Here is a 15,676-nt window from a genome sequence, read left to right on the forward strand (position 1 = left end):
CAATTAAATCATTCCTTGGTTAGACAAAAGTCTACCCCACACCCCTCCGGTGCCAAGGGGTCATCTAAAAGGGCCATTTCTTCCTCATAATCCACTAATATTTCGGATAATTCTTCTGATGAGAATGGGGAATATACTGATCCGTCATACACTGATACAGTTGCTTCTGATGAGGAATCTAAAACCCAGGTTGATGTTCCTGACCTGGTGGGGGCTATTAAGTTAATTCTTAAAATAGATGATGACATTGAGCCTACTACTGCATCTAAGAAACCTGATAAGTTCAAACGTCAGAAGGTTGCTAAGGTAGTCTTACCACATTCTGACCACTTAATTTACATACGTCAGGAATCCTGGTCGTCGCCAGGAAATAAATGTTCCCTGTCTAAAAAGATGCTAGCTCGTTATCCTATCCCTGCGGAGTTGAGTAACAAGTGGGAAACTCCACCGCCGGTGGACTCTCATGTCGTCCGTCTTGTGGTGTCATCTACTCTGCCTGTCACCACTGTCACCTCACTGCAGGAACCAACGGATAAGTGTGTGGAGGGATGCTGCTGTACATAGACCCACTATGGCAGCCTCCTGGGCTGTGAAAGGTATTGAAGCATGGGTTCAGGTAATTGAGGATGAGCTGCCTCAGAATTTTTCTGACACTGCCAGACAATATCTGTCTTATATTACCACCGCCTCCCACTATATTCAGGAGGCGGCCTCTGCTGCAGGTGTAATGGCGGCCAAGGCATCTACTACGTCTATCCTGGCTCATCGAATTATGTGGTTGAGGTCCTGGAAGGTGGACCTGGACTCCAAAAAGACCTTGGAGGTGCTCCCTTTTAAGGGAGACATCCTATTTGGGGAGGATCTGAACAAGATTGTAACTGACTTGGCTACTGCCAAGACTCTGTGTCTCCCAAATACTAATCCTTCTGTTCCGAAGGCTAAGAGTACCACCTTTCGAACCTTTCAACCTCCAGGAAAAGCAAAGGGTCAGGCGTATCCGCGACAGGCTTATGCTTCCAAAACCACTAAGCCTAAATTTTCCAAACAAGACAAGTCTGCTGCATGACGGGGCGGGCCTCCCGCTGGGGGACCTCGGGGTGGGAGGCCGATTTCTGCAGTTCGCCCAGGCCTGGTTATGGCCACTGCGGACGCCTGGGTGCGAGAAGTTGTGTCTCACGGGTACGCGATCTCTTTCAAGAGACGTCCTCCTCGCCAGTTTTGCACAACGGTTATCCCTGCGGATCCATTAAAAGCGCACGCTCTACACTTGGTTGTACAATCCCTCCTGGATACAGGAGTGGTAGTGCTGGTACCTCTGTCTCAGAGAGGTAGGGGATACTATTCGACCCTGTTTCTAATTCCGAAGCCAAATGGGTCCTTCCGGCCTATACTCAACCTCAAATCCTTTAACAAGTTTGTGAGAGTATCCAAATTCCGTATGGAAACTCTGCGCTCTAAAGTGCTGGCCATGGAACCCCGAAAACTATATGGTATCCCTGGACATACAGGATGCTTACCTGCACATACCTATTGCCATGTCGCATCAGCAATATCTGCGGTTTGCTATTGGCAACCTACATTATCATGTCCAGGCACTGCCTCTTGGATTGGCTACAGCCCCTCGGATCTTCACCAAGGTCATAGCCGTGATGACTGCTCTGCTCCGCTGTCGGAATATCAGGATCCTACCGTATCTGGACGACTTGCTGATCCTGGCGAACTCCCAAGAGGTACTCCTCAATCATCTGCAACTGAAGGTCCAATTCCTACAAGCCCACGGGGTGGCTCATCAACTGGAAAAAGTCCTTGCTGGTCCCGGCTCGGAGCATGGTGCACCTGGGGGCACTACTGGACACACACAACCAACGATTGTTTTTGTCTCCAGAGAAAGTCTTGAAACTTCAGGACAGGATCAGATATTTCCTCTCCCCAAGAGTGTCGATACACTCAGCGATGCAAGTACTAGGCCTCGTGGTGTCGGCTTTCGACATGGTAGATTACACTCAATTTCATTCCCGCCCTCTACAGAGGTTAATCCTTTCCAAGTGGGACGGCCTGCCTTATCAGATCAGGTCTCAAATGATCTCCTTGACTCCGGAGATCCGTCTGTCATTGAGCTGGTGGCTAAAGGACCAACAGTTGAGCAGGGGCCATCCCTTCTGGATCTCCAACTGGGTCCTCCTGACAATGGATGCCAGTCTGCGGGGTAGGGGCGCGGTGTTGGAGCAACACTCTCTCCAGGTTCGGTGGACCAGGGAAGAATCTCTCCTCCCGATAAACATTCTGGAATTGCGGGCAGTGTTCAGTGCGTTGACTTGGCCCTGCCTCTAGTCCAGAACAGGCCTGTTCAATTACAGTCAGACAATGCCACCACAGTGGCGTACATAAATCATCAAGGTGGCACTCGAAGCCGTATGGCAATGCTGGAAGTATCAAAGATCCACCGTTGGGCGGTATCAGCAGTGTTCATTCCCAGAGTCCTCAACTGGGAAGCGGATTTCCTCAGTCGTCAGGATGTTCACGCTGGAGAGTGGAGTCTTCATCCGGAAGTCTTTCAACTCCTAGTGGACAAGTGGGGCCATCCAGATGTAGACCTGATGAGTCTCGACACAATCACAAGGTTCTGGTCTTCGGAACAAGGACAAGGGATCCTCAAGCAGTGTTCGTGGACGCACTGGCAATTCCATGGAACTTTCGGCTGCCATATGTGTTCCCTTCAGTGTCACTCCTGCCCAGGGTACTGCAGAAGTTCAAGCAAGAAAGAGGAATACTACTTCTGGTCGCTCCAGCCTGGCCCAGACGGCATTGGTTCTCAGACCTGCAGGGTCTCTCGATCGAGCATCCTCTTCAACTTCCTCAATGCCCAGACCTCTTTGTGCAGGGCCCTTGTGTCTACCCGGACCTGGCCAGACTGGCTTTGATGGCGTGGCTCTTGTAGCTTCACTCCTGAGGGCCAAGGGATTCTCTGAGGCGGTTATTCAAACTATGTTGAAAGCCCGTAAACCGGCTACTGCACGGATTTATTATAGGGTCTGAAATTCTTACTCCACCTGGTGTGCTGCTTAGAATTATGATGCATATACTTTCAAAACTCCAGACTTTTGGCTTTTCTGCAACAGGGCCTGGACTTAGGTCTTCGTCTGGCCTCCCTCAAGGTTCATATATCTGCCTTGTCGTTGTGGTTTCAGAGGAAAATTACGTCTATTCCTGACGTTCATACTTAAACTCAGGGTGTTTTAATGATTCAGCCTCCCTATGTCCCTCCTGTGGCCCCATAGGATCTGTCTGTTGTCTTAAATGCCCGCAAGAGTCTCATTCGAACCTCTTGAGTCTGTGGATCTTAAATGTCTTACACTTAAGGTCGTGTTTTTATTGGCTATTGCCTCTGCTAGGATGGTGTCGGACTTAGGCGCTTTGTCCTGTCATCCACTCTTTCTGATTTTTCACCGTGACCAGGCAGTTCTTAGAACTCGCCCTGGTTATCTATCTAAGGTGGTATCATCTTTTCATCTTAACCAAGAGATTGTGGTTCCGGCCTTTAGCTCTTCTGGTTTGTCCTCCAAAAAGCGGTCTTTGGATGTGGTACAGGCTCTCCGTATTTACGTAGAGAGGACTGCCTCCCTCAGGAAGTCAAATACGCTTTTTGTACTTTTTGGTTTTCACAAACGTGGCTGGCCTGCGAATAAGCAGACCTTGGCTAGATGGATTAGAATGGTGATTGCACAAGCCTATGTTCAGGCTGGTCTCCCAGCTCCTGCTGCTATCAAAGCCAATTCTACTCAGTCTGTTGGACCTACTTGGGCGGCCCGCCATGGCGCGTCCGCTGAACAACTGTCCAAGGCGACTACGTGGTCCTCAGTGAACACGTTCATCAGGTTCTATGCCTTTGATACTTCCGCCTCCGAGGAACGCCGGGTTCTTGTACCCGCTACAGTGCGTCCCCTCCCATCAGGAACTGTTTTAGGACATCCCCGAAGTTATTCCCTGTGGAATACCAGTGTACTCCGCTGCAGAAATGGAGATTTACCATAGTTAAATCTCTTTCTGCAAGGTACACTGGATTCCACAGGGCGCAACCCTGACGCACTTAGCTTCTTTGGATTTGTATGGCATTAGCCGCTAGTCCCATCTCCTGTCGTGAGAATGTGGTTCTATGTGACTAACATCTACCGTCTCTGTTACCTGCTACTGCATTGGACTGGTTAACGAAAACTGAGCTCCAGTGCCTGGGGGCGGGGTTATAGAGGATGCAATGCATCCTGGGAACAGTCAAAGCGTTAGGCTGTTGGTGCCTTGGATCAAGATTCAACTCTACACCCTGATGTTATTCCCTGTGGAATCCAGTGTACCTCGCAGAAAGAGATTTAGCTATGGTAAGTCTACCATAAATCTCCTTTTTTATGTCATAAAACACGCATTTTCTATTTTCCCTGTGCAGAACCAAATGTTACGCTTCCCCCTGTGTGCAGATTCGGTTTTGCTTCTGGCTTCTTACTTTTGGAGGAGGAACAGGGAGACGGTGGGGGCACGCTCACAAAAATGCCACTTAGCCATACCACAATAAAGACACATATGTGCCTCAAAAGGTGTATATCTTGCAGCTGAATGACCCCTGCCGCAAAATATTCAGTGGTGGCATTACGAATCTGCAGTGGCTTCTGATTGGCTGAGCGTACCATGATCCCCCCCACTGAGAATATAGAAAATATTAGTGTGCCTGCTGTGGTCTATACACATTATTTATAATGAAATTAGGTCTGCGGGAGGAAAGAAAATCATCATTATTATTATCATCATTTTAATGGAGAGACAGTGGGCCTAATTCAGACCTGATCGCTGCTGTGCGTTTTCACTCAACGGGCGATCAGGTCTAAACTGTGCATGCGCCGCAGTGCGCATGTGCATACCAGAGATGCGATCAGCATCTCAGCCCAGCGATTGCCTCTGCCTGATTGACAGGCAGAAGCCTTCGCTGGGCGGGCCGGTGGCGTTTGGCCGCCGATTTCGGGGCAAACGGTCCTGGCAACGCAGGTGTGCCCAGACCGTGTGTGGGGCGGGCCGTGGTGGCTGCGTGACGTCACACGCAGCCACTGCGATCCGGGATGCGGAAAAAAGTCGCCTAACGCATCGGTTGCAATAGCATCACCACCGTGCGATGCTATCGCACCCATGCGGCGGGGGGAGGGCCAGACTTGCGGGGCGGACTAGCCCTGTTCTGGGTGGCTGATCGTGGCTACGATCAGGTCTGAATTAGCCCCAATGTTTGTTTTGAATGTTTATGGGCAACATCCCATCTTAAATAGAACTCCCATCTTAGTAAATTTACCCCCTGGAGTCTCCATACAGTTGTTAATGTACTGTGGCTGCTTAGGAGCAGGTTAACAACCAATCGGGCATTCCTTGGCTGTGTAATTCCAACTGACCGATGAAAGCTATGCTGTTGTGTTTGTGCAGACTTGTATTTTCAGCATTGTTAGTATATGACCCTTATTATTTATATGCTCGTTACATCCTGTTTTGGGGATTTAGGGCCTAATTTAGCATGGATCGTTATTCTGAGAAATTGCAGTTGTCTGCGAGTAGAAAGGTGCCACCCCGACAGGAAGAAATAACACCCCGTGCAAGTTTGCATCACAGATCGCTATCCATACGCAGATGCATACGCAATTTCCGGAACATCAAAGATTTTTTGCCATCTGACCAAATGTAAGTAGGTCTGAGACTGCAACTAATCTGCGCATGAGACGGCCCGGAAGTGGTCTGCGCTGACGTCAGAGACCCTCCCCAAAATCATCTGGGCACTCCTGCATTTTTTCTGGCACACCCAGAAAACGTCAGCTTTCCGCCCAAAAACGCTGGTTTCCTGTCAGCTAAGCAGAGGCTACATTGCGATTATGATCAGTACACAATTTCTGTCGCTATTAGCCCTCGCGCCTGCGCATTGTGAATGCTACGCATATGCAGTCAGTCGATAATAGCTCAATTTGCAAATTCTCGGAATAGCGATCCATGCTGAATTAGGCCCTTAGATAATTAATATATTAATTATAATAATATATTAATTATTAATAATATATATAATTAATATATTAATGTCTCACATACATACATTTAGATTGAATATATGCAACATGCAAAGAAGAGTAACACTATGCAGTGATGGGGCTGGTTCTGAGTCCTGTGCATGGATGCAGATGACGAGCTGTTGCATACAGAGCATGTGCAGAGGCGAATTTATTCATTATTGTGTAGGTCCATCAAATGAGTCGTAAGGAACTTAGCAGATGTATTAACCTGGAGAAGGCATAAGGTAGTGATAAACCAGTGATATGTGCAAGGTGATAAAGGTACCAGCCAATCAGCTGCAATATGTAAATTAACAGTTAGGAGCTGATTGGCTGGTGTGTTTATCACCTTGCACATATCACTGGTTTATCACTTCCTTATGCATTCTCCAGGTTAATTCATCTGCCCCTTAGCTGGATCTGTCCTTTCATGAAATTGGGTGTTTCAGAGCATGAACTGGACAGCGACAACCGCTGGAACCGCCCTGACTTGAACTATAGGAATGTCGTGGGCTGGTATCTAAAGATCTCTGCATTGTATGAGCCGCTTCTGGCGGATCTTTTGCACCTAGTGCACATGCTATTACTAGTGATGACTGATGCAGTGGCATAACTGTGCTTGGACCCATTAGGTAAACAGAATCTTGCATTACAATACAGTAGTAAATCAGGCTTCTGCAACCACTTCTACAGCCACTATGTGCCTGACTCAGAGGCAAGTAATCAACTGGCTTTATTGTACAGGTTTCATTCACTATGAATATTGCTTCACTAGGCTTTGCACAGGATTACTTTGCTTCAGTTGGTGGACTTGATACATTGGCTGAGGTCCTCCTGCAACTGGTGAAGGGTGTACAGGCAAAACGATCAAGTATCAGACTGGCTGTTGCAGTAACAAAGACCTTGGATGCCTGCATCGCAGAGAACCGTAAGTTTCCAGTAGGTATATACAAGGATGGAACATTTTGCTGATTTCTTTGAGCTAATCAAAAAACGTGGTTGCTTTGTGGTAGTAACATAGTTGCAGCTGCTATTGCTGTTGTACAGGATTTAGGGCCTAAATCAGACCTGATCGCAGCAGCAACATTTCTCTCTAATGGGCAAAGCCACGTGCAGTGCAGTTGGGACAGATATAACGTGCAGAGAGAGTTAGATTTGGGTGGGGTGTGTTCAAACTGAAATCTAAATTGCAGTGTTAAAATAAAGCAGCCAGTATTTACTCTGCACAGAAACAAAATAACTCGCCTAAATCTAACTCTCTCTGCGGGTGGTCTTCTGTTTGCCGGCGGTCGGGCTCCCGGCGCTCAGTATACCGGCGCCGGGAGCCCGACAGCCGGAATACCGACAATTATTTTCCCTCGTGGGGGTCCACGACCCCCATAGAGGGAGAATAAAATAGTGTGGCGCGCGTAGCACGCCACCGTGCCCGTAGCGTGGCGAGCGCAGCGAGCCCGCAAGGGGCTCATTTGCGCTCGCCAAGCTGTCGGTAAGCCGGCGGTCGGGCTCCCGGCGCCGGGATGCTGGTCGCCGGGAGCCCGACCGCCGGCCAGCCGTAGTGAGCCCCTCTCTGCACATGTTATATCTGCCCCACCTGCAGAGCACATTGTGTTGCCCATTAGAGAGATATTTTGCTGCTGCGATCAGGTCTGAATTAGGCCCTTAGTTCAGATTAATAAGATCACTTGTATAACGTCGGCAGCTCAGTTTATTTTACCAGCATCTTAATTGATATACTTTATTTTGTACATACATTATTTGTCCATTCTAACCACTACAGTTGTTATATGTGGTTTCTATGGGGGTCATTCCGAGTTGTTCGTTCGTTGCCGATTTTCGCAACGGAACGATTAAGGCAAAAATGCGCATGGTACGCAGTGCACACGCGCTAAGTATTTTTGCACAAAACTTAGTAGATTTACTCACGTCGAACTAAGAATTTTCATCGTTGAAATGATCGGAGTGTGATTTACATGAAGTGGGTGTCTCTGGGCGGAAACTGACCGTTTTCTGGGAGTGTGCGGAAAAAGGCAGGCGTGCAAGAATAAAACGCGGGAGTGTCTGGAGAAACGGGTGAGTGGCTGGCCGAACGCAGGGCGTGTTTGTGACGTCAAACCAGGAATGAAACGAGCTGAGCTGATTGCAGTGTAGGAGTAAGTCTCGAGCTACTCAGAAACTGCTAAGAATTTTCTATTCGCAGTTCTGCTAATCTTTCATTCGCAATTCTGCTAAGCTAAAATACACTCCCAGAGGGCGGCGGCCTAGCGTGTGCAATGCTGCTAAAATCTGCTAGCGAGCGAACAACTCGGAATGACCCCCTTTGTACTAAGCCTTTGAGAGAAATAAAATGGATCGAAATAAAGTACCAGCCAATCATCTCCTAACTGCTATGTTACAGGCTGTTTTTGAAAAATGACAGTTAAACTGGCTCTTTATCTCTATTTCATACTTGCCTACTCTCCCGGAAGCTCTGGGAGGCTCCCGTGTTTTGGGGTAGCCCCCCGCAGCTCCAGAAGAGTAAGCAAGTCTCCCACATCCTGCTTGCATCCTAGTGATACTCTCCTGAGTTCTTGGGTCCGTGGAGTGGGGAAGGGGTTAAAATGACGCAAATCGCTTGATGATGTCACCGCCCGCCCCCGCCCCCTGAAGTCTCCTGCAGCGTCTCCTCTCTGGGCTTCTCCCAGAGAGGAGACATTAAAAGTAGGTAAGTATACTCTATCCACTTTATCTCTCTCCAAAACTTAGTAAAAAGATCCCTGTATCTCCAGGCCTATGGAGAACCAACCACTCAATTCTCTCGTGCAGCTGTATGTGGAACATGGGTATTACTAATTAAGATAAAACTACACACAAAAGACAGGGCTCTTAGAATAAAAATTAAAACTACTTTCCATGCTTCCACAAGAAGTTTGTTTTCATATTGTCTCTTTTCTTTAATTTACCCTTCTACAAACTTGATGTTTCCCAGTTCTTGTGCATCTACTAGAAAATTATGTTTTTGTTTGTTTTTAAAGAAAGAAGGAAAATCTATTTTCTCTTCCATTCCTTTGTGGGACACTGGGCATATGGAGACTCTGACTGTAGTTTAAAAATTATGGGGACAATGAAGAATTGCACGCAAGCTCTCTGCAATTACGCGTGCACAAAACTAAATGTCTATAGTTGCCTGTATGCAAATTGCCCACATCTATGGGCAGTAAATATTTACCGGGAGTGTGGTATAGCAGGTATACACACTTGCCGATAACGGCGGGAAGGGAGCGACGACGGGGGGAATACGGCCATGCTGCATCTGCAGCATGGCTGTCGTTAAGGAGGACCTCCCTCGTCTGTATATGTTCAGACAAGGGAGGGGGTCGTTAACGATGCGCCGGAGCGCGCTTCGTTAACGACATTGAGTGTATACACTGGACGAGATTGTGAAAGATCTCGCTCAGATCAGCCCTGCTGAGCGAGATCTTTCACTTTCTCATCTAGTGTGTATGGGACTTAAGATTACATGAAGAGACAAAAAGATTTGTGCAAGCCTACATCCATAGATGATCTATGGTTAGTTCTCCAAGATGTTTGGAACAACCTTACTGCTGAGTTCCTTCAAAAACTGTGTGTAGGTGTACCTAGAAGAATTGATGCTGTTTTGAAGGCAAATCGTGGTCACACCAAATCTTATAGATTAATAGCAGGGGGGCAGCAATGAATAAAGACAAATGGAGAGCCAGAAATAGATATAAAATATTTAATAATCCTACATCAATACAAATACAACATGAATATAAACAGCAGTATGGATTTAAAAATTAATTATAGATAAAAAAACATTATAACCCTAAAATCATTTAGCGTACCGCATAGAGAATTATCTGATAAGAGGTATAGTAAAGGCCAGTAAGATTATGAATTTAGTTGAAATAGTTGGTCATAACCAGAACACAAAGATGGTTTCTTCAGATTGAAGTTGTAACAAAAAAACTGATTGCAAACAGGCTGGAATATATTGTTGAAGCTGTAGCAAAAAAAAAACCCCAAAAACCTGTTACTTTTGACAGCAGTGTAGCTGAGGGTACAAGTGTAAGACGCTGCTCATAAGTGTAAGTGGTACAGGCAATGTAATCTTTCCTATAAGGAAACAGTGTGCCACAGCCGATGTCCGTGCAGCTGGCAAGCGGGGAGCCGGTGTGAAGATGGCGGCAACAGGTTGGGAGCGCAGTACTAACTGCACTTCGGAGGCTCAGCGGTACACAGTGCGGCGCTATGAGGGGCGGCCTATGCCAACGCCTATACCTTACACTGGTCACTCAGGCTGTCAGGGACCTCGGTAATGCTGCCAGCACCATACCTCAGGGCAGTATAAAGATGTAAAGTGCGGGAAGCAGCGCCATGTTTCAGGGGGGCGGGGGCCATGTTTCAGGGGGGCGGGGCTTCTCAGAGCGGACACAGCAGCATTCAGTGCCATTTTCCCACCTGCAGATCCAGCTACAGAGACGCTGACAGGGAGAGCTGTCCCTCCACGCAACTCCAGCTATCCTGTGCGGTACCAGGGGGTTGTAGAAGGTGGGGGGAGGCTGTGTAATTATTGTGTAGTCTATTAAGGTACACAGTCAGCGCCAGGTAGTTTTATTATATTTCTCTAACGTCCTAGAGGATGCTGGGACTCCGTAAGGACCATGGGGATAGACGGGCTCCGCAGGAGACATGGGCACTTTAAGAAAGACTTTGACTCTGGGTGTGCACTGGCTCCTCCCTCTATGCCCCTCCTCCAGACCTCAGTTTGATACTGTGCCCAGAGGAGATGGGTGCACTGCAGGGAGCTCTCCTGGGTTTCCTGCTAAGAAAGTATTTTAATTAGGATTTTTATTTTCAAGGAGCACTGCTGGCAACAGACTCCCTGCATCGTGGGACTGAGGAGAGAGAAACAGCCCTACTTCTCTGAGTTTCAAGGTCCTGTTTCTTAGGCTACTGGACACCATTAGCTCCAGAGGGAGTCGGAACACAGGTCTCACCCTGGAGTTCGTCCCAGAGCCGCGCCACCGTCCTCCTCGCAGAGCCAGAAGATAGAAGCCGGGTGAGTATGAGAAGTAAGAAGGCTTCAAAGGCGGCAGAAGACTTCGTGATCTTCACTGAGGTAACGCACAGCACTGCAGCTGTGCGCCATTGCTCCCATACACCTCACACACTCCGGTCACTGTAAGGGTGCAAGGAGCAGGGGGGGCGCCCTGGGCAGCAATATAAACCTCTATTATGGCATAAACACATATATACATGTACAGCCGGGCACTGTACATGTATATAAAGAGCCCCCGCCATGTTTTTGAATAATTTGAGCGGGACAGAAGCCCGCCGCCGAGGGGGCGGGGCTTCTCCCTCAGCACTCACCAGCGCCATTTTTCTCCACAGCACAGCGCTGAGAGGAAGCTCCCCGGACTCTCCCCTGCTTACTGAGGTGACAGTGGGTTTTTCAAGGGGGGGGCACATAATTGGCGAAAAACGTGTTATTTCAGCGCTACTGGGGAAACATTCTGTGTTTTGCCTGGGGTGTGTGCTGGCATACTCTCAAAGTGCCTGGTGGGGAACTGTCTTCAGATAAGAGCTTCCCTGTGTGTGTGGGGTGTGTCGGTACGCGTGTGTCGACATGTATGAAGTGGAAGGCTCACCTAAGGAGGAGGGGGAGTGTATGAATGTCAGATCTCCGTCGGCAGTGCCGACACCGGACTGGATGGAAATGTGGAATGTCTTGAGTGCTAGTGTAAATTTATTACACAAGAGATTAGACAAGGCTGAGGCTAGGGAACAGTCAGGTAGTCAGACCATGCCTGTCCCTGTGTCACCGGGAGCTTCCGGGTCTCAGAAGCGCACATTGTCCCAAATAATGGACACAGATACCGACACGGATTCAGACTTCAGTGTTGACTATGAGGAGGCAAAATTACAGCCAAAAGTGGCTAAGGGCATTCGATATATGATTATTGCAATAAAAGATGTTTTGCATATCACAGAGGAACCCCCTGTCCCTGACAAGAGGGTTCACATGTATAAAGAGAAAAAGCCTGAGGTCACTTTTCCATCCTCGTATGAGCTGAGCGAGCTGTGCGAAAAGGCTTGGGAATCTCCAGACAAGAGGCTGCAGATTCCCAAAAGGATTCTTATGGCGTATCCTTTCCCGCAAACGGATAGGATACGATGGGAGTCTTCTCCTAAGGTGGACAAGGCTTTAACACGTTTATCAAAGAAGATAGCGCTGCCATCCCAAGATACGGCTACCCTCAAGGATGCTGCTGATCGCAGACAGGAGGTTACCATGAAGTCCATTTACACACATTCAGGTACAATTCTTAGACCGGCAATGGCGTCGGCCTGGGTTTGTAGTGCTGTCGCAGCATGGACAGACTCCTTATCTACGGAAATTGAGACCCTAGATAAGGATACCATTTTAATGACCCTAGGGCATATAAAAGATGCTGCGTTATAAATGAGGGATGCTCAAAGAGACATTTGTTTGCTAAGTTCCAGAATAAAAGCTATGTCTGTTTCTGCTAGGCAAGTCTTATGGACCCGACAGTGGACGGATGATGCCGACTCAAAGAGGCATATGGAGTCTTTGCCTTACAAAGGTGAGGAGTTATTTGGAGAAGGCCTCTCGGACCTCATCTCCACAGCTACGGCAGGTAAATCTAATTTTTTGCCTTATGTTCCCTCACAGCCTAACAAAGCGCCTCATTATCAAATGCAGTCCTTTCGTTCGAATAAAAGCAAAAGCGTACGAGGATCGTCCTTTCTTGCCAGAGGTAAGGGCAGAGGAAAAAAGCTGCACACAGCTAGTTCCCAGGAACAGAAGTCCTCCCCTGCCTCTGCAAAATCCACTGCATGACGCTGGGACTTCCCTGGGGGAGTCCGCTCAAGTGGGGGCACGTCTTCGACTTTTCAGCCACATCTGGGTTCATTCACAGGTGGGCAATAGAAATTGTTTCTCAGGGATACAAGCTGGAATTCGAAGAGGTGCCTCCTCGACGGTTTTTCAAATCGGCTCTACCTGCGGCTCCCTCAGAGAGGGAGTTAGTGTTGAATGCAATACAAAAATTGTATCTTCAACAGGTAGTGGTCAAGGTTCCTCTACTGCAGCAAGGAAAGGGTTATTACTCAACCCTGTTTGTGGTTCCGAAACCGGACGGTTCGGTCAGACCCATTTTGAATTTAAAACACCCTGAACCTATACTTGGAAAGGTTCAAATTCAAGATGGAATCGCTCAGGGCGGTTATCACCAGCCTGGAAGGGGGGGATTTTACGGTTTCCCTGGACATAAAGGATGCATACCTTCATGTTCCAATATTTCCTCCTCATCAGGCGTTCCTGAGATTTGCTGTACAAGATTGTCATTACCAATTTCAGATGCTGCCGTTTGGGCTTTCAACGGCCCCGAGGATTTTCACCAAGGTAATGGCGGAAATGATGGTGCTCCTGCGCAAGCGAGGGGTCACAATTATCCCATACTTGGACGATCTCCTCATAAAAGCGAGATCTCGGGAGAAGTTACTGGACAGCGTGTCTCTGTCTTTGAAGGTGTTACAGCAACACGGCTGGATTCTCAATATCCCGAAGTCACAGTTGGTTCCTACGACGCATCTGACCTTCTTGGGCTTGATTCTGGACACAGACCAGAAGAAGGTTTTTCTTCCAATGGAAAAAGCTCAGGAACTCATGACTCTGGTCCGGAACCTATTGAAGCCAAAACAGGTGTCTGTGCATCACTACACTCGAGTCCTGGGGAAAATGGTGGCATCGTACGAAGCCATTCCCTTCGGCAGGTTCCATGCGAGGACCTTCCAATGGGACCTACTGGACAAGTGGTCCGGGTCACATCTACAAATGCATCAGAGGATCACCTTGTCCCCCAGAGCAAGGGTGTCTCTCCTGTGGTGGCTGCAGAGTGCTCACCTCCTAGAGGGTCGCAGGTTCGGCATTCAGGATTGGATCCTGGTGATCACAGACGCAAGTCTCCGAGGTTGGGGAGCAGTCACACAGGGAAGAAATTTCCAAGGTCTTTGGTCGAGTCTAGAGACTTGTCTCCACATCAACATCCTGGAGTTGAGGGCCATATACAACGCCCTACGTCAAGCGGAGGCATTACTTCGTGAAAAACCAGTTCTGATTCAGTCGGACAATGTCATCGCAGTAGCTCATGTAAACCGCCAAGGCGGCACAAGGAGCAGGGTAGCAATGGCGGAAGCCACCAGGATTCTTCGCTGGGCGGAAAATCATGTAAGCGCACTGTCAGCAGTGTTCATTCCGGGAGTGGACAACTGGGAAGCAGACTTCCTCAGCAGACACGACCTGCATCCAGGAGAGAGGAGAGTGGGGACTTCATCAGGAAATCTTCGCGCAGATCGCAGATCGGTGGGAACTGCCCCAGATAGACATGATGGCGTCCCGTCTTAACACAAAGTTAAAAAGGTATTGCGCCAGGTCAAGAGATCCTCAGGCGATAACTGTGGACGCCTTGGTGACACCGTGGGTATTTCGGTCGGTCTATGTGTTTCCTTCTCTTCCTCTTTTATACCCAAGGTGTTGAGAATAATAAGACAAAGAAGAGTGAGAACAATCCTCATTGTTCCAGATTGGCCACGAAGGACTTGGTATCCGGATCTACAGGAATTGCTCACAGAAGATCCGTGGCCTCTTCCTCTAAGGCAGGACCTGCTGCAGCAGGGGCCCTGTCTGATCCAAGACTTACCGCGGCTGCGTTTGACGGCATGGCGGTTGAACGCCGTATACTAGCGGAAAAAGGTATTCCGGATGAGGTCATTCCTACGCTAATAAAGGCTAGGAAGGACGTGACATCAAAACATTATCACCGAATATGGAGAAAATATGTTTCTTGGTGTGAGGCCAGGAATGCTCCTACGGAGGAATTCCATCTGGGTCGTCTCCTTCACTTCCTGCAAACTGGAGTGAATTTGGGCCTAACATTAGGCCCCATAAAAGTTCAGATTTCGGCCTTATCCATTTTCTTTCAAAAGGAATTGGCCTCTAAACCTGAAGTACAGACTTTTGTAAAGGGAGTATATGCATATTCAGCCTCCTTTTGTACCTCCGGTGGCGCCTTGGGACCTTAACGTGGTGTTAAGTTTCCTTAAGTCACATTGGTTTGAACCACTCAAAACGGTGGATTTAAAATATCTCACTTGGAAGGTGGTCATGTTGTTAGCCTTGGCTTCGGCTAGGCGAGTTTCGAAATTGGCGGCTTTATCACATAAAAGCCCCTATCTGGTTTTCCATATGGATAGAGCGGAATTGCGGACCCGTCCTCAATTCCTACCTAAGGTGGTCTCATCCTTTCATATGAACTAACCTATTGTCATGCCTGTGGCTACTCGTGACTTGGAGGATTCAGAGTTTCTTGATGTGGTCAGGGCTTTGAAAATTTACGTGGCCAGAACGGCTAGAGTCAGAAAAACAGAAGCACTGTTTGTCCTGTATGCAGCCAACAAGGTTGGCGGCCCTGCTTCAACGCAGACTATTGCTCGCTGGATCTGTAACACGATCCAGCAAGCGAATTCTGCGGCAGGATTGCCGTTACCAAAATCGGTTAAGGCCCATTCCACTAGGAAGGTGGGCTCTT

The 15,676-nt window shown here is 48.2% G+C and overlaps 1 protein-coding gene across 8 annotated transcripts in view; it reads left to right on the forward strand.

Moving 5' to 3' along the window:
* TERB1 (telomere repeat binding bouquet formation protein 1) overlaps positions 1–15,676 on the forward strand; it is a 569,128-nt gene that overhangs the window by 276,390 nt on the left and 277,062 nt on the right. For 7 of the 8 annotated variants that reach the window (XR_010189500.1, XM_063945551.1, XM_063945548.1 and 4 more), the window contains one exon: positions 6,841–6,993. The exons of the other annotated variant lie outside the window; for it this stretch is intronic. Coding sequence is in view for 6 of the 7 variants with exons in the window: in XM_063945551.1 (XP_063801621.1) it covers positions 6,841–6,993 (153 nt within the window). In the remaining variant the exon portion in view is untranslated. The remainder of the gene's footprint in view (positions 1–6,840; positions 6,994–15,676) is intronic. 8 annotated transcript variants of the gene reach the window in all.

The sequence above is a fragment of the Pseudophryne corroboree genome, chromosome 11 (genome assembly GCF_028390025.1).
Source record: "Pseudophryne corroboree isolate aPseCor3 chromosome 11, aPseCor3.hap2, whole genome shotgun sequence".
NCBI lineage: Eukaryota > Metazoa > Chordata > Amphibia > Anura > Myobatrachidae > Pseudophryne > Pseudophryne corroboree.